Source organism: Anser anser (genome assembly GCF_964211835.1).
Source record: "Anser anser genome assembly, chromosome: 5".
In the NCBI taxonomy this organism is placed as follows: domain Eukaryota; kingdom Metazoa; phylum Chordata; class Aves; order Anseriformes; family Anatidae; genus Anser; species Anser anser.
Window position 1 is genome coordinate 33,031,350 of NC_139725.1, and position 23,853 is coordinate 33,055,202.

General features: G+C 41.1%; 1 protein-coding gene across 5 annotated transcripts in view; it reads right to left on the reverse strand.

The window, feature by feature from the left end:
* Positions 1 to 23,853, reverse strand: part of MAPKBP1 (mitogen-activated protein kinase binding protein 1) — a 96,804-nt gene that overhangs the window by 7,246 nt on the left and 65,705 nt on the right. For 4 of the 5 annotated variants that reach the window (XM_083837260.1, XM_083837258.1, XM_083837259.1 and 1 more), the window contains exons 17-29: positions 23,697 to 23,772; positions 21,540 to 21,651; positions 20,909 to 20,972; positions 17,872 to 17,997; positions 11,508 to 11,656; positions 10,779 to 10,828; positions 10,037 to 10,273; positions 8,931 to 9,100; positions 7,241 to 7,386; positions 6,594 to 6,764; positions 5,711 to 5,789; positions 3,871 to 4,181; positions 2,168 to 3,079 (exon numbers count right to left, since the gene is read on the reverse strand). In XM_083837260.1, the coding sequence (XP_083693386.1) occupies positions 2,168 to 3,079; positions 3,871 to 4,181; positions 5,711 to 5,789; positions 6,594 to 6,764; positions 7,241 to 7,386; positions 8,931 to 9,100; positions 10,037 to 10,273; positions 10,779 to 10,828; positions 11,508 to 11,656; positions 17,872 to 17,997; positions 20,909 to 20,972; positions 21,540 to 21,651; positions 23,697 to 23,772 (2,603 nt within the window). The remainder of the gene's footprint in view (positions 1 to 2,167; positions 3,080 to 3,870; positions 4,182 to 5,710; positions 5,790 to 6,593; positions 6,765 to 7,240; positions 7,387 to 8,930; positions 9,101 to 10,036; positions 10,274 to 10,778; positions 10,829 to 11,507; positions 11,657 to 17,871; positions 17,998 to 20,908; positions 20,973 to 21,539; positions 21,652 to 23,696; positions 23,773 to 23,853) is intronic. The other variant, XM_083837261.1, reaches the window with a different exon arrangement.

The following is a 23,853-nucleotide window of genomic DNA, read 5'->3' on the forward strand; positions in this document are numbered from 1 at the left end:
AGATGCCAGTCAGGAGAAAGGTCACAAATGTAATATCAGTGCTTGAGTAACAGACGTTTTCTGCCTCTTGGGTGTGGAGAGCACAGCTCTTCAGAAAGCAGCAGGGAATATTAAACACAGCAACAGTATCCAGCACATCTTCAGCATTTTAACTGTAGATTTCAAAATGCTTCAATAAAAACAACTAAGTCTCCTTAACAGTAGATGTTATACAAGCAGGAAAAAAGAAGGACAGAAAAATTAAGTGGAATCCAAAAGTCACAGAGCAAGTCAGAAGCAGAACAGGTCTCTGACTGTCAGCCCTGCAGTTCTAGTCTAAACAGCCACATTATGATCCACAGAAGACACAGTAAATTGTCCACAGCAATAGCCAGCTCCGATCTAAACAGCTTTTCCAGCATTTACCACTACAAATTTGGGAAAAGTGGTCTCCAAGAAGGTGAAGGCTGATAACTATCCACTGAGGGGAAAAAAATTTTGTAGATCAACTGTGCTAAACCATACTAACTCACTAAATAATGATGCTGAAATATCCTGTCAGGGAATGCTGTGTACGGGGAGCTGCTTAAAAAAAAAAATATATATATATATATATATATTTGCTGTTTCTCTGCACTATCTATGCTAACTCTGCAAACAGAGGTTCCTATTAACTGACCAAAAATCATGTGATGTCTCACTTGATTCCCAAGTCTAGAAGAGAAAACTCAGCATAAAAAGTACAAACAAGTGAACTGTTATTGCCTGGCTGTAGAAATGATTCCACAGCTCCAGGCCGCACCCCTGTTGAAGGAAACCTCACCTCTGCAGGGGTTAGGGTTTGGAAGTTTCAGACACACTCACTGTTCAAAAGAGCAATTATCCTATGGTGTAAGAACAGTAGGTCCCTCAGACAAAAAAAAAAAACAAAAAACAAACAAACAAACAAAAACATTTCCTGTATTGCATACCAGTGCTTCAATCTTAGGCATTTGATCCCTCTAGAAATACAGAAAGAAAAAGTGCAGCAAACCCAGAACGTCTCTCTGCAATGCTTAGGTGCAGAAATATTGTACTTCACCATTGCAATGAATGGTGGGACAGCCTGACACCACAGAAAGTAATTGATCAAAGGATAATAGAGGTATTCCTTCTCAGACACGAATAATAACAACATAGCAAAAGGGATTACAAAACTGTGCACTGCCTCGTCCCCTGAATGTATAATATATCAGAGCAGTGGTTAACATACAGCTTCATACTGCACAACTCAGCTGAGTAATTTGAGAAGTCATATTTCCTTTCAGGTTGTGACACAAAAGAAAAAACCTCTGGAGACCACAGCCTTGGAGGACAGGTTTTTTGCTTCAGTTTGAAGTTACCTACTAGCCTTCATATGATTGATGTACCTTAAACCAGAGCCTGTAACAGATCCAAGAGCTCTTTCAGCAGGTAAAATAGTTCCCCAGCTAGTACCTTTTTCTCCAAACTAGAGATAATTCAAAAACTAAATCCTTGTTCTTGATGCTCATACCCAAAGGCGTAGGCCTGCATGTGCACTGCGTGCCTAGCTTGCAGACGTCCTCAACGTGATAGCAGCACAGATTTTCTCACTCTCACAGGTGGTTACAGCAAGGAACTTGCCTTGGCCAAGCCTTATCTCACATAACAAAACTGCATGTAAACCACTCTGAACCCTGCACATTTGCACATGTTAACAAAGTGAGGACCAAGCTGCCTGGCATAACTTCACTGTCACTAATTATCTCACTAGGTCCAGCTAATACATACTGGCCTGCACCTTCATCTGCTGGTTGGAGAGGCAAAGGTGATGTAACTTACATGCACTAAGGGAGATTCACAACATGTCAGTTTTCAAGACTGACCAAAAAAGGTTAGAACCACTAGGTGCAATTGTTCAAGGAGGTCTACCTCCTCGCACCTTAGATTCAGCTAAAATCTAACTTGAGACATAAGACCCATAGAAAATGGAAATTAAAGACTCAGAAAAAGATGTCAGGCTGAAGAAGTGTCTCACCATTGAGGGGATGGCTTATGGAACGAGACAGGTGCAGACAGGACGAGACAGGCCAGAAGCTGGACGTAAAGAAATGTGATGGGATCGTGAAGCGGTTCACAAAGACAGGAGACAGAAGGGGGAAGATAAGAGATGGGTATCCATGCACACCTGAGACCTGTGCCGAGGCAGTTACAGATGTAGGAGACCTCGGCCTGATGGGGTCTAGTGGGCAAAGTCCGGGTTGGTTGTCTAGCACACAGGCGATGCCGGTGATCCTCTCCCTGCACCTGGGCAGCGTGCTTTCAGGAGACTTTAGGTGCCGGACCTCTGAAAACTCCCTCAGTTTTAGGTTTGTGACCTCTGGCTCATCTTGGCAACCTGTCCTTGAGACTGGACTCTCCACTGGGCTCTCCTTAACAAGTCCTGCTGAGTTCTCTCTACCAGGAACCGGAGACCCAGAGGTTTGATTCTCCCTTTTGGAGGTTCGGACCTCAGGAAAAGAGGGTTTCTTTTTACAGGCCCCAGCAGGTGACTGCGGAGACTGTGGCTCAAGCAGGGTTTTGGTTTTGGTAGTGGGTGAGAAGGAGGCCAGTGTGGGTCTATCAGGCAATGGCTTAGGAATGTCAAGAATCAGGTGTGCTCGGTTTGATGATGCCAACTTGCTGTGGAAGGACTTGGGAGATGAGCAGTTTACAACTGGCTGAAGCGCTGGCTTCACTGGAACGTTTTCTTTCACTGGTAACTTAATCTTCTCAGCATCTGTTGTGGGACTGAGCTGTGTCTTCTCTGGCACCGGAGGACTTGTCCTCCCATCAGTCGGCATTTCAGTGGAGTAACCAAGGTACAGATTTTCCCCTACAGATATGCTCCTTGACATCTTAGCCCGAAAGCTGGTTGTGGGGTTCATGTAGGACTTTGGTTTTGCAGTCCGGACATCTTTGGCCAGCAGAGCACCAGATCCATCCATCTTCAAGAGACTGGCTGATAACACCCTGCAATTGTTAGGTCTGGTATCCTTCTCAACCACCATCAGAGTCTGAGGACGCTGCTTGGCAGAAGGTATCACTCCAGGACCCTTATCTGTGAAAATTAAACAGACAAACATACCAAAAATAGAAAAGGGCCTGCAGTGAATTCCAAAAGTGGAAAGTAACAGGGTTGCTTCAGCTTATGTGACTCGGCTCAGCCCAGGGAAGAGGTGTTCAAAACCACTACTTCAGGTTAATGTTACCAAGCCTCAACAGCTTTCTTTTTTCCCCCATCCCTCATACTGCTAACACACTGCAGCTTACCTGATGAGAGACCTGTTCTTAAAGCATACAGACGGAAGACCTCAGACCACTCTGATCATTAACTGAAAGGCCGGAGGAAACAGGCACAAACTGTCAGTCCTCTAATCCACTCATATATACATGGTGTTGCAGTGATAAGGTGGTTGGTTTTTTTTAAACAAACAGAGTGCTTATTGATGGCTCATGAAACTGGAGTTCTTTCACGCAGAGTGCACAGATACAGTAAGCTCCCTCTTATTGCACTCTCCTTCCCTCTTTCTCCCTCCCCACTCTGGGGGAGCTTCACTCTTGACCTGGAACACCTACCCATGGCAAGAGAGGATTTCTTTGCAGTCCTTTTCACCTTTGGCATTTTTCCTCCCACAGGTGCCAGACAAATATCAGAAACTGATAATTAGGAGACCAGCATCTGTATTACAAATTGAAAATGTTTTCCCTTGATGGGCTAAGAATTAAAAGAGATGTAAAGCCCGCAGCTCAGAACACAGAAAGACATTAGCTTAATTTAAATCTCTACTCAAACTCAAATCTCCCCATTTCATTTCTGAGTTTATACTACCACTCAGTCGGTGTCCTTACCCTCATGAACAAGGTCGTGAACTGACTGTGCCTTTCTCATCACTGCATTCACAGGGCCTTCTGGAAAGGATGCAATTACCCGTCCAGGAGCCATACCAGCTCTGCCGGCCTCCGAAGCTGATTTGCGTTTTTTCTGGACATAAACAGCCCGGTGTGAATTTATACTCTCCAGGAGGTGGCTGTTCTCCAAAGCATCACTAGGATGACTGCCGCCATTTTTCAACAGGTCTGGAGTAAATCCATTGGTCTGGGTTGGAGGTGCAATGGGCTTTGAATCCAATATCAGATTCGATGAAGAGAGTGACAAGCGTCTAGAGAATGCAATAAAGAAATCCTAATTAAAACAAGTAAGTATATTGCCCTGGACAAACAAGCACGTGCATTTAGCCAGTTTCTGTGTGATAAAGAGCCCTTTCCTTCCCTATACGGATTTTTCAAGTCAAAATCACCCTAGGCTGTTACCAGTTTGTTCTACTTATCCCTGGAGGCATTGGTCTTCATGCGTTTCACCTTAAACTACCCAATCACAAATAGCACCGGGTCACTGCTTCAGGAAGGGACTTTGCAAAAGGTGAAGGCAGAAGAACAGGAAAAGTTCCAGGCAGAGGGAAGACTGGGTAAGGTCAGGTCATGTCTCTTCTCTCAACTCACCTTACTAACAAAATCTTATACATTCTAAGATACCCCAAGAGAAACTAATTACACTTTCACAACCTTATCAAAGTATAATTACTATGAAAGGTGGTCAGTATCTTCAAGAGAAAAGCTTTATTGCCTCCTCCTCTTCACTTCAGACAAGCATAGTGGGCTTACCTCAGAAAGGAGGCAACTTTCAATCTGATTTGTTTGACGGTCAAACAGATTAAAAGTCCACAAGTTTTCATAACCTAAAACTATTTCTCTTATTACACCTCTAGAGTTGCTAGCAACTTCCTTCACTCACCATTGCAAGTCTCCAGAAGCTTACACAATAACTAACCACTGGCTTTCTTCCCAAACATGAGGTCCCAATGCTAGATAGACCTTATAAGAGGCACTCCTGAGAGCAGCAACAACTGCATGTGAATACAGCAATCACAAAAAATTTTCTTAACACAGAATCTAGACATAGCTGGTGAACCACAGATGTACCTAAATCCGCTCTATTCTATACAATGAAATTAAATTAATTAGAGACAGGATTTCAGGTTGTCATTTTGGAATAATACAGGAGAATTTGTTTTAAATATTTATGTACCCAAATCAACTAAAATATTTACACTGCCACCACCCTTTTCTTCTCTCTCTTTTTTTTTTTTTTTTTTTTTAACACCATGGGAAACAGCTTGGAGAGGCTTTTTGAGGTGCTTTGGGATTGAGGATTTTTTGGAAGAGTAATATAATAATATTCCCATGGAGCTTTGTATGAGACACCAGAGCACCCTGTAAAGGCATGGGACTGAGAAATGCGGCTCGGTAAGAAAGGACTGTAAAACAAAGGAAAAGTTGACAAGCCTATTTTCATTGTCCAAGCTGAATGAAATGCAAAAGAATAAACAGAATATAAATGGTGAAGAGTAAATTAAACAACAGTGATTCCTTCAGCTTAATCAATCAAGGTATTAATCACAAAACAGTTAATCACACTTTCAAAAGAGGAAAAATAACAAAACAACAGTGTTGCTTTAGGAAGAAACGGATCAGCTCGAGTGTCACAGGGTGGCCTGTCCAAACCACAAGGGTCTGCAACCAACCTGCTGGGTGCAGAAGCCTGCTTGCTATTTTGGCCCAGGGCCTAGCACAAGACCTCACACTAGTAAAAATAGACAGACAGACGCACTCAAAACAAGCAGAGCCATACCTGAGAGCCGGGGACTGGGAAAGAAAGCGAGAGGAAATGCTGAGGTTTTCAGTTCTTTCCAGACTCCTACATGAACCACCTAAAAATTTTGGTTAAAGGGGAGAGAAAAAAGGAGCAATTTAGTTACAGAACAAACAAACATTCTGACATGCATTTTCTCTTCACAGAGACTATTGAATGTGTCCTCCTCATATCCAAGGGGAAATTTTGAGCTAAAACAACAAAGAATTAAGTAATTTCATTGCCTTTTCTGTTCTTCTTAGATTACTCTGCCTTACATTGCTAATCTCCCTAAGGGTATGCCTCTTCCTTTTTCTCTTCCCTTTGTGTCCTATCCTGCCTGTAAGACTGTGAGGCATTGGCATCAAGCAGAAAGCAAACCAATCAAAGGAGGAAAACAAAAAAAGACATTGCTATGTGCAACCATTATCAATTCTAGCAAGATACGCTTTGTTCTGGAGTTGGTCGATAAAGACTAGCCAGCTCCTTTGCCACTCTGATGTCTCTTCTTATTCTCTCCCTCCACCCAGCATTTCAGCCTTTTCTTTTGTGGCATTTGTTTTGCCTTAACATACCACTAGAGGCCACTACATGTCACCTATGGGGACACACACACACAGAGTCAATACATTCAAATACAACAGGAAAAACTGGTGCTAGAACAAGAGAAAGGCTTTTCAGGATTGCAGGGACAATACCTAACCCAAACCAACACAGACTCAAATCTGATCCACGCAAACTTACACACAAACCAACAGACTTATCAGATGTTTCTAATCTTCAAGCATCTCTACACTAATTCCTTATTTCCTCCTCTTTATACATTTATACCCAGCAGAAAGTCCTCTCAGAGAAAGTTCCCCCAGTAAGTGGAGAGCTGTACCTTTTCCATCAGTGCTGCCCAGTGTCCCAAAATGCTGCTTAAGGAACTTTTCCTGATCAGGTATCTGAGGAATTTCTCCCTCTGGAATGCTGGTACCCACATCCTCCTCTCCTTCCTCTCCCTCCAGGTCTGAGATGCCATCTACACTTAGGGGCTCAGTGCTTTCAGAATCTGGAAAAAGGTAAAAACAAAAACTGTAATAGCATGATCACAGTAACCTCAGTCACATTAAAAAAGATATTCACCAAACATGCTTATTTAAACAACTTAAACCTAAAATGTTACAGCTCAAGTCAGTCAGCATTAAGTGTAATTATCTAATTATCCCCCAACAGCACAGCCTATGGGATAACCAATATTAAATCAATATAAAATCTGCCTCCCTAGCTAGGAGGGCAGAACAAAGTAAAAGGTTTGCAAGGAAAGTACAATTCAACCAATTCCTGCTTCTACAGTGGCTTCACTGAAGTGCCTGCTCAGATGATCCTGAATCTTTACAGCAATGCTAGCAAGACTAGCTAGTAGCTCATGAAGAGGATCAGCTACTACAGATCGGGAGCACAAACAATGAACATGGACAGCATAGCCCCATCAAGTTCCTGCAGTGATCCGCATCAGATATAAATTATATCATCTTTGCATCTTACCTTCATTTGGATGGTCTGGGCTGGACAGACGACTGCTGCTGTAATCTACAGAGCAGGCACTATCAGGACTGTGTTTGTCTGGGCATCCATTGCTGTGATAATTTCTATTTAGCTTCCCATGGGGCAATGCTTTTACCTGGAACTCACTACAAGAGAGACAGGAAGATACAGTGCTAGAAGAAATTTGTTTTACATGTAAAGGAGCGTAGTCTAATAAGGCCTTACCTGTGTTAATAACAGCTTTGATTACAAAAGTAAGACTTTAAAGAGAAAAACAAGTTGATTTATTTTATCATTATACAGTACATTTTTTGCATTTCATTAAGCTTGGACAGTGAAGTCTCAAGGGGCTGTCTGACTTCCTGGGTGTTGTTAGTTTCCCATGACTACAAGGCACCAGCACTGCACTGCCCTGGCTTGATTTCCAGCACAGCTGAAGAACAAACGAAGTGGTCTACTCAGTTAAAAAAGGACTAAAATCAGGCCTATACCCGTATGACACAAACTCCTATTTGCCACAGATTTGAGCCCAAATGCAGTATTTTTTCTATGTTCACAACCTGCTTCTTTGAGCCATTTCATTGTTGCAAAACAGAGAAGATCCCAGATTTGAGCAAGACTAATTCACTGATGAATATCATAAAAAATATAGTGTTGCAGGACAGGGTTCCTGATTTCTTTTGTGAATTCTCACGTTTTATTTTGTCAAGACACAAACACTGTTCTTTTTGCCTGATGCCTGAGGATGCAGAATTCACTCAATGGAACTGCATGGCAAGTACAGCTTGCAAAAACGAGCAAACTTTGAGATATTTCCAGTCTGTATCCAACATCACCAGAATGCCTCCCTTTCTTACATGTTGGAACAGCACATGGGGCTGTCTATAATGTTACCATAATACAGATAAAAATGTAAATAAAGAGAAACTGGGAAAAAGCTTGCAGTTTCAACTGCAAAATCTTGGCATGCACTGTTTTATAGAAGCCTGTCTAAAGCTATCAACCCACTCTTTTTAACAGAGAAGGAGGAGACAGAGGAAATTAAACAGTTATTAGCATCAGGTTAAGAAGCAAAGGGAAAAATATAATCGAGGAAGGAAAAAATGGAGCATAGAAAAAAACAGAAAATTCAGTAAGGTAAAACTAAAACAGAAGAAATAGCAGAGGAAGGAGAAAGGTCTCCACTGTCTACAGTGTCCTTGTAAATTCTAACTCACGCAACTCATTATATTTCTCACAACAGCAACATCACATACTACATTTAAGTTAAATTCTTGCCCAATTAGGTTTGGAATTGTCCCAAATAATAACATCCTGTCTTTTGTCCTGGGCAGACATTTCACTGCCACGTATATGTCACTGTTGGGTGCTTTTCCAGCTTCCAAATTTTCCCTTGTTTATTTCAACCCAGAGGAGGGAGAAAGCAAAAGGCTGCTCCCAAATCGTTTATTCAACAAAATACTGGAGGAGGCTGTTAATGTGCAGTTTCCTCAGAGGAAAGATTATTTTAATGGTGCCCTTTTAGTTTCACCTTCCTTTAGCATCAGGCTGGCATAAAACCCTCAACTAAATATGCCTGGCATCAATCAAGCAGTAAGTCGACTCATCTAAGTTACCACACAAGCTGCAAGCAAACTAAACCAGAAATACCTAAGCCATGCATAGCAGAGAGCTTATTTTTATTTTTGACCTGTTAGGGTCTGTGGGATGGATTTCGTCTTGCTCAGGGTAGATTACACACTCCTCACTTTCAGATGGTTCCAGTTCCTGAGAGAAAATCCCCTCTTCACAAGACACGAGCCGAATCACCTGGGGCCGCACACAAGACCGGTTGTCTTGGGGAGCTATTGAGCTTCCAACCTGGTTAAAAAAAAAAAAAAAACATAAAATTAGATATTACCAATGTTTTTCCTTCAGGTCAGCAGCTGCTGTGCAGATCTAGAAAGTACACATTACAACATAGAACGAATATCATCAGAAATCTGAGATTAGAAAACAGCACTTCTGTGTCTCCTCCTCCTCAACTAGTAAGCTTGACTGCTGTAGTTTCCTATTTTGTTTCCCATTTGCAATCCCCTAAAATTCTCTAGTGAAGTACTAGACTCCCCACACCTATCTGCTCACGCATGAAAAATATAAGCCACCTGTCAGCAGGTTATGTTTATTTTTACAGGCTGATCAGCCATAGTTTAGAGAAGTCTGTGGGCCACAGCTGAAAATCATTGGCTTACTTGCACACAGTAAGCCCAATTTTCTCTTCAGTCATGCAGTTATAAAGCAAGGAAAAACACATCTACCTTCAGCACAGACTGCTACTAGAAAACAGGCATTAATCTTCTGGGGTATTAGCACACATTACTTGCTGTGACCCATAGGTACAGAGATTCTGTCTGTGTTTTAAAGCTCACAATAATCTAGCACAACCCACAACTAAGGGCCTCATTTGAGCCACACTTCAGTTACTACTGGAGTGGAGAAACAGTACTCCATCAAGGTGAGGTAACAGGAAATCAGGCACACCTTTAATGCCAAGCTCAGTTTCTCAGCTTGTTTTATCCATTACTAACCAAGGAGCTGAGGGAAAATACAAGTCCTTTCCCCATCTTTGGAAAGAAACCTTAATCCCACATGGGCTCTGCTTTGAGTATTAACTACAAGAGTTAGCTGAGCAGTTTTCTCAGAAGGTAAAGATATAAAGAATATTATCAAGCAGTAATAAACACAGCTAATAATAAACAGAGGCAGGACAGATACACTCAGAGTACATTCACCTCCTCAAAGAAGTACCACCCTTACTTTGTTGATGTGCACAGGTAGGTCTGCCTGTTCTTCTCTATCATCCCCATTGCTGTTTTGAGACAGCGAATCTCGACTTGGAGATCGGGAAACAGAGAAGGACTCCAGCTGACGTAAGTCAAGCATGGATTTCACAGTCATCTCTATGTTGCTAGTTGGCTGGGACCAGCGCCCACGTTGCCGGGGCATCTTGCTCATTGGTGCCTCCGAACGCTGGATTGCTGCTATCTCCTTGGCCTGAAATTGAAAGACAGTCTTAGGGAATCAGGTCTGCTGATTGTAAAACAGGAGAGAAAATATACGACCCATAGCAAAACAAAATTATAACCATCTCCAAAAAAGCTGTTCATCAGCTTAAAATTCCTCCCCTAATCATAAAGGCATCAAGGTAAATTGATAGTTTTGTTGCAGCTTCTTGCATGACTGAACATTCAAATGCCTTGCTCAGATCCTAGCATACAATAAGCTTCAAGCCTACGTGATATTCAGGTCAGAAATGAAGGGGACAAAAACATAACATCTGATGGAACGATACAGAGGTAGAGATCCCAAGTGAAAACATCTCTTAACTAGGCTCTATTTTGCCACCCCAAATCATTCTTCACTGATGGGCTTCTCAATAGTTTCCCACTGCGGCTGCACCTTTCCCAGTAGTGAAAATGAGAAGTTTTCTATCTCCATGTGAATTTCTTTTCCAGTTTCCCTATGATGAGAAATACAATTGGAAGATTTAGCAACTCACCCTCCTCATTTCCCAATGGGAAAGGCTTCTTGAGAGGGTAAGGTCTGGATCTGGAAAGGGAAAAAGATAGATACCTAGTTGTCATCCTTGGACAGTGGTCCAGCTTTTTGAAAGATCTCTTACCTCATCTTTCCCCCATGGCAGCTTTCCTACACATTTTGAACCCACACACCACTGTCAACATGGTTTCTCATGAACTGCCAAATCATTGTATCATTTTTTTTATTTTTTTAAAACACAGTTTTATACAGGTTTTTCACTGACTCAGCAGAACACTTGCCACAGTGCAGTAGCCCATCAAAGGCTTGGAAAAAAAGCCTGCTCCAATACACTGTAAAATCTATAGTAAAAATATCTCAAATAGGTAATGGTAATTTCTACTGTAAGTTTTATCAGGCATCCTTAGAACCCTCCATGAGATCTCTTTTGAATTCTGTGGACTTGTAATAACCTGTAGAACCAAGCCAATGGGATTAATACAAAAACTGTTTGGCCAGCTGGAACTAGCAAGACACTTCGCAATTTAACAACAGAACACCGAAATACACCTCTGTTTAGATGTTGGAATGGGCAACATTGCCCAGTAGTGCTGATCCATCTGGTCCTGTTTTGGTCTCTATCTGCACATACCTTGCTGTAACTAAGTCCTAAGTATCTTGTCTCCTCCCCCCTACACATTCATGTCATTTTTCTCCGTATCTGCTGCCCATGCCCCGCTCCCATTTATACCTGAGTCTCTCTCGGTGTTGCAGTTGGACTGAATATGGAAAGATTGCAGCCCACTTAACTCGTCTTCATCATTCCCTTCATCTTCACCATCCTTGTCGCTGTCTGATGAAAGTGCAGGCACAGAGGATAGGGCAGAGATGGACTCGTGCCTGGGAGGCAGAAATTGGAAGAAGTATTACAGTCGTTCTCAAGAACAGCCCAACATTTCAAATCCTACACCAGGCAATTCTCTACCTTATTCTCTCCCTCACAGAGAACACTCAGCAGGCTGCCTCAACTCTCCCAAACAGCCCTAGATGGACCCACCCCTGAGAAACAGGGCAAGTTAAGCCCTGCACAATGGTGTGTAGAGCCTTCCACAGAAACCATCTTTTACATGTAGAATGATGACAGAAATCAGAACAAAAGTAAACGAGCCAGAGCAAGTCGAGTGGAATGAAACTTGGCCTTCCATTTCAGACCCAGACAATCCAAAAAGTCAGGACGGTAGAGTGTATTTGAAAGGAAAGTATTTCTCCCACCCTTAAGCATTTCCTCTCTGGAACTATTTTACACATCAAAAATGTCAGAGATATTTATTCCCTGTTTGACAGCAATTGGATATATGGCAAATTATTATTTGCAGACAGGTTCACATCAAGGATTGCACCATGAAGAACCTGCATGAACAGCCCCCACACCATAAGAGTGCCATGTTGCACTTTTTAGCTTTAACGCACAAGGAATGTAAAACAAAATTTGGGCAGATCTTTGATCAAAGTAGATCAAACAAGCATTCCCACAGAAACCTCAGAAGCACTCCAGGCACAGAACTCCCTGGTAACAACTCAGAACACTTACCAGCACCAAACTATTTTTTTTCCTTCTTCCCCTTCCTCCCCTCACCCCTTCAGACAAAAGAACCAAACGATTTAACCCACTTTGGACAATAATTGAAGAAATGAAGAACCCCTAAAAAAAATTTGAGTAGTGCCCACTCTATGGCCTTGAGTTACAGTGCCAAACTCATCATTAGTGACGCTTATAGGATACCAGTTGTGGGTGTTGAGTGCCAAGCATTATTCATGAGATAAAAATAGCTCATCCACCAAATACAGATCATCCTGGCGAGGAACCAAGTTCTCCGGCAGCTGACAGATAGCAGGCAGTATTAAAACATGTCAAGAAGTAGTTAAAGTATTTTAATCTTTTCTCTTCCCACATAGTGGCGGAACTTTCATTTCCATTTTATTAGGAGTGGCTGAGCGATAATTACCCAATCCCTTCAGATGAGCTATAGGATGTTTTGGCAAAAAAGAAGAACAAAACTAACAGCACAGTCAGCTGAGTTGTTCAGTGAAACAGGACAGTTGTCCAGTGAAACAGTTTCATGTTGGCTGCACTTATCTATTTTTGACAGTTGAGTATGTCATTTTCCATCTTTTCTATAGTCTTCTTGTGTGTCCATCTTGTCATTCTCATGGTCTTGTGTCTGAGCAGGGAAATCGCAATGAAGCTCAAGCACCGCAGTACAATTGAGGCTATGACAAGATTTATGCTGTGAGGTATAATGGCTCTATATATCATAGGAAATATTAACTTTTATCAGTAACTCAGCATCTTTCTGCTTGTGTCCACCATGGTTGTTTGAGGAGATTATCAAGGAAGAAGGGTTAGATTAGACCTCTTAGCATCTAACTGGTTGGATGTCTTACTATGAGGAGGTGGCAAGGCAAGGTTACGTGTCTGCTAAATTCCTGCATGTACTACTATTGGTGTAAATGGAGAAGGGAGGATTGCTATCAACGTGTTTTATGTTACAAATAGAAAGATGGCCTCTATCCATCAGATAGGTACTGACAAAATTAGCAAGGGGGAAAAAAAAAAGTAGTATTTTCCAGCATCCTCAAAGAAGCTGAGTAAGTGAATGCAAAACATATTTTGGAAGTCGGATGGGCTTCTTTTTTACCTTATGGGAAGTGCCAAGCAAATTATGAAGTCAGATGTATCCAATACAAATGTGCGGTTGTCTCATATTACACAGCAAAAATTCAAGCCCCCTTCTACATCCTCCTTTTTCAACTCTCATATGCTTTTCAAATTCAGTCCTGTGACTCAAATGCAGATAACTGAATGGGGTTTTCAGAAGCATCTTAGGCCCACTGACTTCAAACAGAGATACTTCTGAAAATGAAACCTATGTTCACAAGGTCTTGAGTGTTTTAACTCTTCTGCTTGCCCAAGTCAATCCTCCAATTTGGACTTCACTTCTTTCTCCACGTTCATCTATGTACACTGGATTTTCTTCTAAACACATTCCACACGTCCTCAACACTCTTCCACAGTTCTTGTTCGTGCTTGGATGAAAGTCAGAGTAATATAGGTTGAGGTTTCAAGCATGGGAGTTGCTTCCGAATAAGCACCACATGAGAGCATTCTGACATGGACGGAAGAAGACTTCTGGGGTTTTGTTGAATTCCTGTTGAGAACAGGTTCAGTCAACCCCAACAAAGCATCATTACACCTGAATGAATGTTTCAGAGTAGCTATTCCGGAACAGCATGTACAGACATGTCCAGGTCTTATTATATGTGCGACTCAGTGCAAGGATTTTAATTGTCCGTGCTCTTGTCTTCTTCCTTTGCTAAGGAACTATCCCCTTCTAGTACCATGCCTAGGTTTTGTTCTGTGGGGATGGGCAGAGAGAGTTGCACTTCAAAGTTCCCAATTTCTGAAAGGTCAGCCAGTACAGGGTCGACGGCAGGGAAGGACCTTCAGTAAGAAAGCCTTCAGGACACATAATATAGTAGACTCAGAAGTGCTACATGTATGTACGGAGCTCTAGTATTAAGACATCTGATGTTAGAGTACTCTGTATTCTTTTACATGTCCTCAATTTAACCTTTCTTTCTTTTCTTAAAACAACACAACAAAACACAAGAATGTCAACTATCCATTTCAACAGATATGGTATCAGCATTCCCACTCTGATCTTGTGCTACTTAAACTGTCAGCTCTGAGAGTCTATTTATGAAACCTTAACATCCTATGTGGTAGGGTACACTAGCCGATTCCATCCTCTGCCAAATGCCTAAGGGTTTTAAAATGAAAGTTACCCTGTTTTTCCTGACAGAAAGATCACAGTGCTGCTGACTTCAGAGCTTCCCTGGTGTTAAAACCTCAGCAGCTCAGCACAGACTCAGGCACCACTTTTGATCTGGCATCAAAAACCTGCCCCATTATGAGCCCTGGAAAAGGCACAGCTTTCCTGGACTGGACCAAAGCCTCACTGAAAATTTGATAAGGAGCTCCTCTTTCCCAATATACCCAAGGGCACACAGTACTTCTTTGTCTAAAATTACTGTATGTTTGCCAATGTAATTCAGATAACATTTCCATCTTCTGCTATTTATACTAGAGCTTCAATGAAAGTCACAGAAAAAGTGACTTTTAAAATTAAAAAATATAAATGCTCAGCTAAAACAAGACTAATCGCTGTAAACATTCCACAGGAAAATCAATTTAAAACTTCCCTTCCAAAAATTTGAGACAAGCTTTTATAAACAATAAGCACATACTTGGATCAAAATCAAAAGTTGAATTAAAAGGCCTGTACATGACTCCTCAGCTGAAAACACAAACGTCTCAAAACCAAAATGTACCAGCAATATCAGCTGAGTAAGTTCTTTATCCCAAACAATCAAAGCTCCTCATGTTCAGCAGATAAGAGACAAGCACACATTAGCAATTCTCACAACCAGCGACAGAACTAGAAGGCTATCAAGGGCACTATGGAGAATGGTGGATCATACAGGTCGGATCAGTTCCAAAATAACACAATGTCTCATAAGGCGAGTCAGAGAAATCCTTCAGAGGAGAAGCTTTAGTATCTCTAGAAGTTTTTGGACGGTTTAAAAAGGCTAAGACTCAGTTTGGAAAGAAGGTTGGATGGGGAGAGTTTGTGACAGAAGATTACAAAACCCTGGGGACGACACGTATCTGGATGCAGAACTACACTTCACCAAAACTCACAATATTCAGAACCAGGGAGTTTCAATGAACTAGCAGAAGTGTGGTTTAAAATAGAGAAAAAAGTCTTTCTTTCCATAGAGAATAGTGAACTCCTGGAACTTGTCACCATGGGAGGGTGCAGAGGCAAAGAATATTACAGAGTTCAAAAAGGATTTATACAAATTCAGTGGACAATGGCTCTGTGACCAAAGACTAAAGGGAACAGGCATAGATGTACCTCCCAACATCTCAGATGCAACAACTGAGCATAAGGCAAGTGCACCACAAAGGTCCATATAGCAAGGATCAGTGTCTCACTAAACAGCACTTCCACAGACAGAGACAGAACACTGAACTTTGTGGAACACTGGTGTGACCCAGAAAGGCACTTTCTACATGTATACATTGCAGATGTTATTCACTTGGGCTAATCCCTGCCCTGTCAATTGCAGCTGGATAGAGACAGCACTGTCCTGAATTAGAAGTCTCCTGCTCCCCACTGCCACCTCAGCTCAGTTTTGCTTCCCTGGTAGTATTTTGGTTATTCGTTTTGTCACACTCTCATATTATGGAACTATAGAATGCATTACTACCCACACCGAATTCTAGTAATACCATTCTAGAAAAAAAATAGTACAACAATGACATATCACCAGGCAGGGATCTTTCTTAATACTATTGTGACTCCTTTTGAGACAACAATTTTATATCTTAAGGTATAAACCAAATCTCTACTGCAACCTATACATACAGACTTTGGAAACACAACCAGAACAGCTATAGGGCATCTAGAAAACCAATCTCACTAAAGTTCATTAGTTTCTCCTCTCCCACCTCAGTAATGCTGATCCAATAGGTTCTTCTTCCATATTCAGTCCCAATCCAAAATGCTCTGGAGTTATGTCTTTGCTGAAATCCAGTGACCACAGCGGTCGATCAAAACTGAAAACAAGCTTTCAAAGCTGACCAAACAAGAAGATTCCAGGCTTGCAAGGAGGTAACCAAACAAGTTTAATAAAGTGCTGGGGTTGGCGTGGCACTAACACCGCCCTTCAGCAAGCGTCTGTGACGGAAACAAGTATCACCTAATGCGGAAGAGAACTGGGATTATCTGTCACAGGCTGAGCCTCAGTAGGGTAAGGCTGCAGCTGCTGGAATAATGGAGAGTCTGCTATAAAAAGCACATTGCTTGACAGCTCTAGAATTTTGGCTAGAAAAAGGCTTCATGAGTTCTCCTAGTATCGTTACTGAAAGCACTTATTAGGCAAGGGTTGTTTCAAGAATGAGCAGATCAAGACCTTCCCAAATGAAACTATGCAGACGGACTTGTTCAAATGTTACTTGCTCCCAAAGGGAGTGGGAAGCTCCTTGTGATACTCTAACGACCAGTGTGGTAAGTCCTCCAAAGCTTTGGCACTTGTATATCCGAAATCAATTTGTAGCCATTCTGAGGAGGAAAACTGTGGGACATAGCATCAAAAAGCTCTGTTTTTCTTTTTTCTTTTTTCTTTCTTCCTTTTTTTTTCCCCCTCCACTTTGATCCCACATCAGCTTTGTCAGGAGTCTTTCCTATGTTGCTTTTGGTCAAACGAGTCTCAGCTATTTACTAACTATAGAGAAACCAAAGACATTACACTAATAATTCATAATCTCCTCTCCCTCTTGTTCTGCATAAAACCAGCGTCTGTGTTTAAGAACAACTTTTTAAAGAAAGGTCACCAGATAAATTTAGATCTATTTAGATTGTAGACCGTGGTAGTTTTTAGTTATGTTGCTCACTGAGCAAAAATAATAATATGATTTGGCTGGCAAGAACTTCTCATGGAAATTATTTTTATATTTATAATTAAAGGTGACTTTCTTCAAAAGCCTCCTGAATATAGTTAACAAAGAAACGATACAACTGTAAGAACTTTTCAGAATTATGATCAACATGGCAAACTCATGCAGCTCACAGGTTTGTCAGTACTGCCACTGCAGAAAATCACCTTTAAATTGCATTCAGCCTAGATCCACCGAGTTTTATTCATGAAGGAACAAGGCTTCCTTGGTGGGATGCTGCGTAGCGATCTCAGTACTGCTAAGTAAACTGCTTATTAAAAGTTTCTGACCACATTATTAAACTAAAATAAGACACAAGGGGCATTACATACATATTGCAATCAGTGAAGCAACACCGGGAGCCCGTCTGGAATATCACAGTCAGGTTTGTATATCCAAAGAGGCAAAGAAATCATGGCAAAACCAAAAGAGTAAGACAGCTTTTAGAAGACACTATCAGCGAAAAGAGCAGGAACTTTTCAGTTGAACTCCAGTGGCACACTTTTCACTTTAAACCTTACAAAGCCAGCTCTTCTCAGTCTACTCTGCTCACCTCATGAGTCCAGCTGTCTTGTGTGGCGGAGACTTTTCTGCCTGCTTTCCTCTCTGTTTCATGTCAGATAGTCGCTGCCGCATGTTGATGGTCATTTCTGAGCTCAGACGCCAGATGAAGATGCAGCTGAAAGAGGGAAAGGTAAGGCTTGGTTTAAGTCTCAGCTCATTTTATTAACATTATCAATTTCATTTGCAAAGGCAAACAAGAGACCTTCTAAACTGTGGTGGGGAGAGACAAACACAGGAACAGCTTCATGGAAATTCAATCCCATCATGAGCCTCATGACAAAAATGTAAAGCCTGCCTGGCAAAGACTCCTTATGAACTAGAGCAACTGCACAGAAATTTGCACAGGCTCATGTCTTATCCTGTACCTTTATTCCCCTACCTGACCAGCTGCTGAAGGAAATGTCATAACAAGTTATTCCATGGTCAGCAGGATAAATGAAGTCTGGCTCTCTACAGATGTGTTTTACATCCTCTTAGCATCAATTAAGCTGCAGGCTCTGGTTGCGCCTTCCCCTATGGGCAAGATTTTCCTAAAGTCTCTCCCTCCATCTCATTGATTCTCTGTGGTGTACTAACAGTTAAACTTATGCAGTCATTCTTTTTATAGCCAGGGTAGTTCTTCTACTTCTCTATTCTGACTCTCCCCAGGAAACTTCTAAGGAATGTGATGGAATTTGGTCAATGGATTTTAAAGTGTTTAAGAAACGGAAACAAAGTGTCTTCTCATTGGTTTCATTTTCTTCAGAAATCTGGCTTCAAAAAATAAATTCCTCATCACATTAGAGAATACTGTATCTCATCTTCAGCTACTAGACAATAAAGCAACCAGTATTTTCTTTAAAATGCAACCTCAGTGCTAACTAATTCTTTTCATCTCACCCATCTTTCCTGTCTAGCTGGGTGTATTTACACTGATGTAGAAACAGAGGTGGTGTTTTTGCTATCACTTATAACATCATGCTTGCTACTTTGGAATCCAAAGAGTATTTAATCAAGTTCTTCAAGATCTGTCAGTGTCACCCTATTCATCAGTACTCCAATACACCAAGGAATTTTCAGTGAGGGGCTTTCCCCTCCTTCCTTGCTGGTTTGTAAAAAGTTTAGGTCTCCTGGACCAGAGGCAAACACCAAAGGCTCCAGGACCTTGAATGCCTGCATCTTCTCCATTTTTTTTTTTGTTTGTTTCATGAAAGGACATTTTAAAAAGTTTCTTTTTCATGCCACACCAAAAGGAAACAAACAACAACAACAAAACACCATTTCACGAAAAACTGACAAATCAGTTCTTGCCCCCAGTCCCTGAGCTTTGTCACACACGAGGAACATCACTCCCAGCTACTCAAATCTCACACAGACACAGAAGCTTCCCATCACCAGTGAAAATGTCATTCTTCTCCCCAGCTTTTTAGCGAAGAGAAAGTTGTGAGGCACTGCATCTGGGAACTATGGCAACCTAAGGCAGCCAGCTGCTTCTCCTCAAACAGCATCTCTCTTGAACATAACAGCACCTATAATCTGCTGCTGAGACAACACTGAAAAGCAGCAAACAAAATTCGGCAAGCAAATCTGGTTTGTTCATTTACCCCACCCCCACAGCAATCAAACCTAGAGATAAGCAGCAAACAGAATGAACTTGTAAATGCATTAAATACATTAGCATTCTACAAAAAGCTTTGCACAAGTATGCTCCCACCTACCCCTTTGGGTTTTTGCTTTTTTTTTTTTTTTGAACGTGCAGTATTTTTCTCCCATTCCTTGTGCCTTTCTTCATCTCCATTGTTCTCTTCCCAGTTTCATTCTTTGCACATGCTGTAGCATGAGATCAGACTATTTTCCCTGTTCTCCTTTGCAAAAGGCACTTTCTTTGCTCCTTACAGCTAAATTGTTCAAGAATCCCTTCCTCACTTCTCAACCACCTCCTCCACACCCTTACTGAAGAAAATGACACTCTCTCATGTCAACAAGGGAACACTGCACTAAATCACATGCAGCGCTGGGTACCTCAAACCTTCCATGTTTCTGGAATTTATCAGAAATTCACAACAAAAGGGGTCTTTATTCTGCAACTTTTCCCTTAATCTATTTACACACATGAAAGATATAAGGAAAAACAAATTATTTACTTTTTACTGAAAGAAAGAAAGAAATAACAACCTGATGCAATTAAAGGTGATATATTTTACATTTTGTAACAACTGACTCCCTAGAAGTCTGCTTCCAGTTCAATTGTGTTTTATTAATAGGAGAGAGAGAGAGAAAGAGAGAATCTGGGTTGCGCAGGTCTTGAGATGGCACTCCAGGAAGCCTTGTTTCTCAAAGGAAAATCTTATTAGGTTCAGCTGATTTAAGCATTCACTGATTCCAGGAGCAGTGGGTCTGCTCACCTCTACAATCATATTTGACGCATATTCTGCTTTTCCCTTAGGCTCAGTCTGGTGATTATTTAATGTTTTCATGAGCTGATTTGGCTCAATAATCTGCAGAAACCTCAGCTGGGGAGCCAGAGGCTGCTGATTTAGTGACTTGAATCAGCTTACTGAGGGGTCAGCTGTACCACAACTGGCTCAGGGGAGCAGGGAAGAGGACCGTATGGACAGGAACAGGAAGACTGGGGACAGGCCTTTCCTTTTTGCTGCTGGACAGGCCCATTCACCTGGCGAAACCTCACACATGGGGGTACTGTAAGAGAATGTTGTGGCGCCACTGTTCAGAATATCACAAACTCCATTACACTGCATTATGTTACGGACCTGAGAGTGGTAAAGTAAGAGGCCATGTCCCTGTTTCCTTTACTTTTACTATAATAGTACCTACATTCAGAAAACCACAAGAAAAACATTTCACATGGATATCTTGTTCTATGGAAGGATAATTTCTGCCAGAGCACATTTCAGATTTAGAACACCCTGAAGTTTCTTTGGACTTCATAAGACATTCCTCGTGAAATAAATCTACCCTCCTTCTGGACAAACTTTAAATGTAGTGTAAGATGGTATGAGCTGGTATCACAAACAAATCCCCCTTACCTGTCACCAGAAACAGAGATCAGATGTTTGCAGTCATTACTGAATTTCATCCCAGTTACAATTTCTGTGTGAAATAAAGCATGATCAATAAGCCTTCCTTTAATTATTTCAATGAGTAGAACAGATCATTAGCCAAATAGAATTTGAATCGCTGTGCTGAACACAGACTGATTAAAGTCAAACACTTCACAGATCGATATGCCCCAATCACCATAACCACCTAAGATTAGAAAGGTTATACCATGGCAAAATAAGCATACAGACTGAAGTCTCTTCTTGTCTATAACAGAATAACCCCTGCATGACAGGAGCTGAGAGTATGTCATAAAGAAATCCAGCATACACTGAAAAAACACAGACTATCTTACACAGACCATTAACTGTGCAAACAAATACGTGGCCTGACAGGCATACATGCGCATGTGCTTACGTTTTCCAATGCAAAATGCAGTCTCAAAAAAGTTTGCAATGAAATAAACTATTACAATCTCACCCAAATATAACCTAGTCCAAAATACCCAACGGGTAAACTTTGGCAGAGAGGAACCTTCAGAAAGCTTTGACTAGTATCAGACACTAATATTACAGTCATCAGCAGAAAAATGTGTTTCCACAAGTTTACATGCCCTACCTGAGTGCCCATACATGGTCGCAACACACTCGCCAGAATAGAAATCAAAGATGGAGAGGTTCTTGTCAGAACAGCTGGTTGCAATATAAAGCCCAGAGGGATCAGTTTGCACCTGTTTAGGAGGTAAGAGAAGTGCAAAGATCTAGTGAGAAAGTGCTTTCAAACTGCATGAAAACAGTCCAGAACAGCAAAGACAACCATAGCTGTTAACAAAACAAAATGCAAGTAGCTCCACAAGACTCCAGTTGAGTACCAGGCTGCCCAGCATCACAGGACAAACGTCCAGTATAACTAAACAGTTAGAAAACAATTTTCCAGCCTAATCAGAGACTATAAACATTTTACATGGAATGCCTTCATGACTGCGAAGGCACCATCACCAATGGACAGGCTTATACCACTGTTTCCCATTTTCTTTTAAGCACTGAGGTCTTATTTTCTTTTACCAAATGACCAAAACAAAATAGAAGACTCAAAATAAATAAATAAAATCAGAGCTGCCAGACTTTAGTGAAATATTCAGACTCCAATCCTGAGGAGAGAAACTAACACAGAAAAAGCATCTTTGATGATGATGTGGTCAAATCTCCAGCATTGACAACTTCGGTTTGTTTTGTGTTTTTTTTAAATATACACCCATTTATTCTTTTAGCCTTGATCAAATACCTCACTACAACTGAAGCAGCACTACACAGCAAATATAGCTACTGTCAGCAAATGCCATGCTTTGTGCTTTGCAGAACTTTGAGGAATCAAGAGTGAAAATGTCTGTTTTTTGAAGAAGCCACAATGTTAAAATAATGATAGCTTTTTTCAATAATGTTTATTTTGTTGCTGTATCTTTTGCTTCAGATGTCACTGGGTTCTATTTGCTAAACTTCAACGTATGTTATGACCTCACAACAACATACCAAAAAAGTTTAAATTCCAGAGGCAACTATAATCCCTTGGTTACATAACTGTCCTAAAAACAAACAAAATAATTGAGATTCCCCACTTGAGCTACACATAGAAAAAAAAAGGGTATTAAAAACAAAAAAATCCAGCTTCCAGCAACACTTCATGGTTTGTACTCTGAGAAAGATATAATCAGACACCTGAGCTTACCATCAATTTTTCATTTTCATTACTATGGCTTATAAAAACTTGATAGGAATATAATAGACACAGAGAATGAGAACTTGTTTCTCTCTGTAAAAAAGAAGAGGTGACACTGAAGAAAGCTGTTTGCTTTCCTCTCCTTTATTTAACCCAGTTATTTACACCCATCAGTAATATTGCTAAGCCTGTGCAGCTGAACAGAAATATTTGTTCTAAAAAATATAAAAATATGAAAATGTAAAAATGAGTGAAAACAAAAACAATGAAGAAGCTTGTTTGGTAACTTAAGCAGAGATACCTTGGTTGTGTCAATTGGTCTTTCCCCTTTAAAGACATGAATGCAACTCTTCCACACACCAATGTGCTAGCATCAATATTAACACTAAATCTTTAATGCATGTGGGTTTACCAGTGGAAGCACAGGCAAGTGGCAGAAGCAGGCAAGCTACCCCAAAGCCTGGATACACTCAGCAGGTGTGAAACACGAACAGACTGTCTAAATAGTGCTGGGTTTGTTCAGCCCTCCAGGGCTCAAAGAACTTGAGCTTTTCAGCATAGATGCTACTTAATTTTATCAACTTGTAAAGCCTTTCACTTGCATTTGCCCTCCGGCAATGACATTTCTCAACTCTGATCAACAGGCAACTCCACCTAAAAATCCTGTCAACAATAATCAAGAAGGCCAGAATGAGCTCTCTGGAGCAAAAAATTAAAGGACTGAAGTAAGGAGACTAAAGTATTTCCTGATGGACATTGTTGCAGTTTTGCTTGCTTTTGCAGCATGGGACTGTGTCTCACTTCAGACAGGGGACAGAGAGAAATTATCATCGTCCACTGACCCTTTTCCTATTTTAGCCTGATAGCCAAATACTTTACTGTCCCTTAAAGATGGAGGTAGTACGAACCAGCAGCAGGATAAGGATAAGCAAAGTAGAGAGCAAGCAAAAAAAACCAACAACATTATTGTGTTCAGATTCATATTTCATTTTCTAAGCTCTAGTCTACACTCAGAGGAGCAGGAAAAAGGAAAAGGGAAGAAGAAAGAAAACAACTTACTTTAATGAGGGTGCCATCTTCACCTTGGGATCCCTTGTAAAGCTTCTTCTGCTTTCCACTGCTTATGTTGAAAACCCTGGGGGGGACATTTCACATGAGATACAGGGAACAGGGCCTAACCACGGGAAGTAGAGCTGCAGCCTCTACAAACTATAAC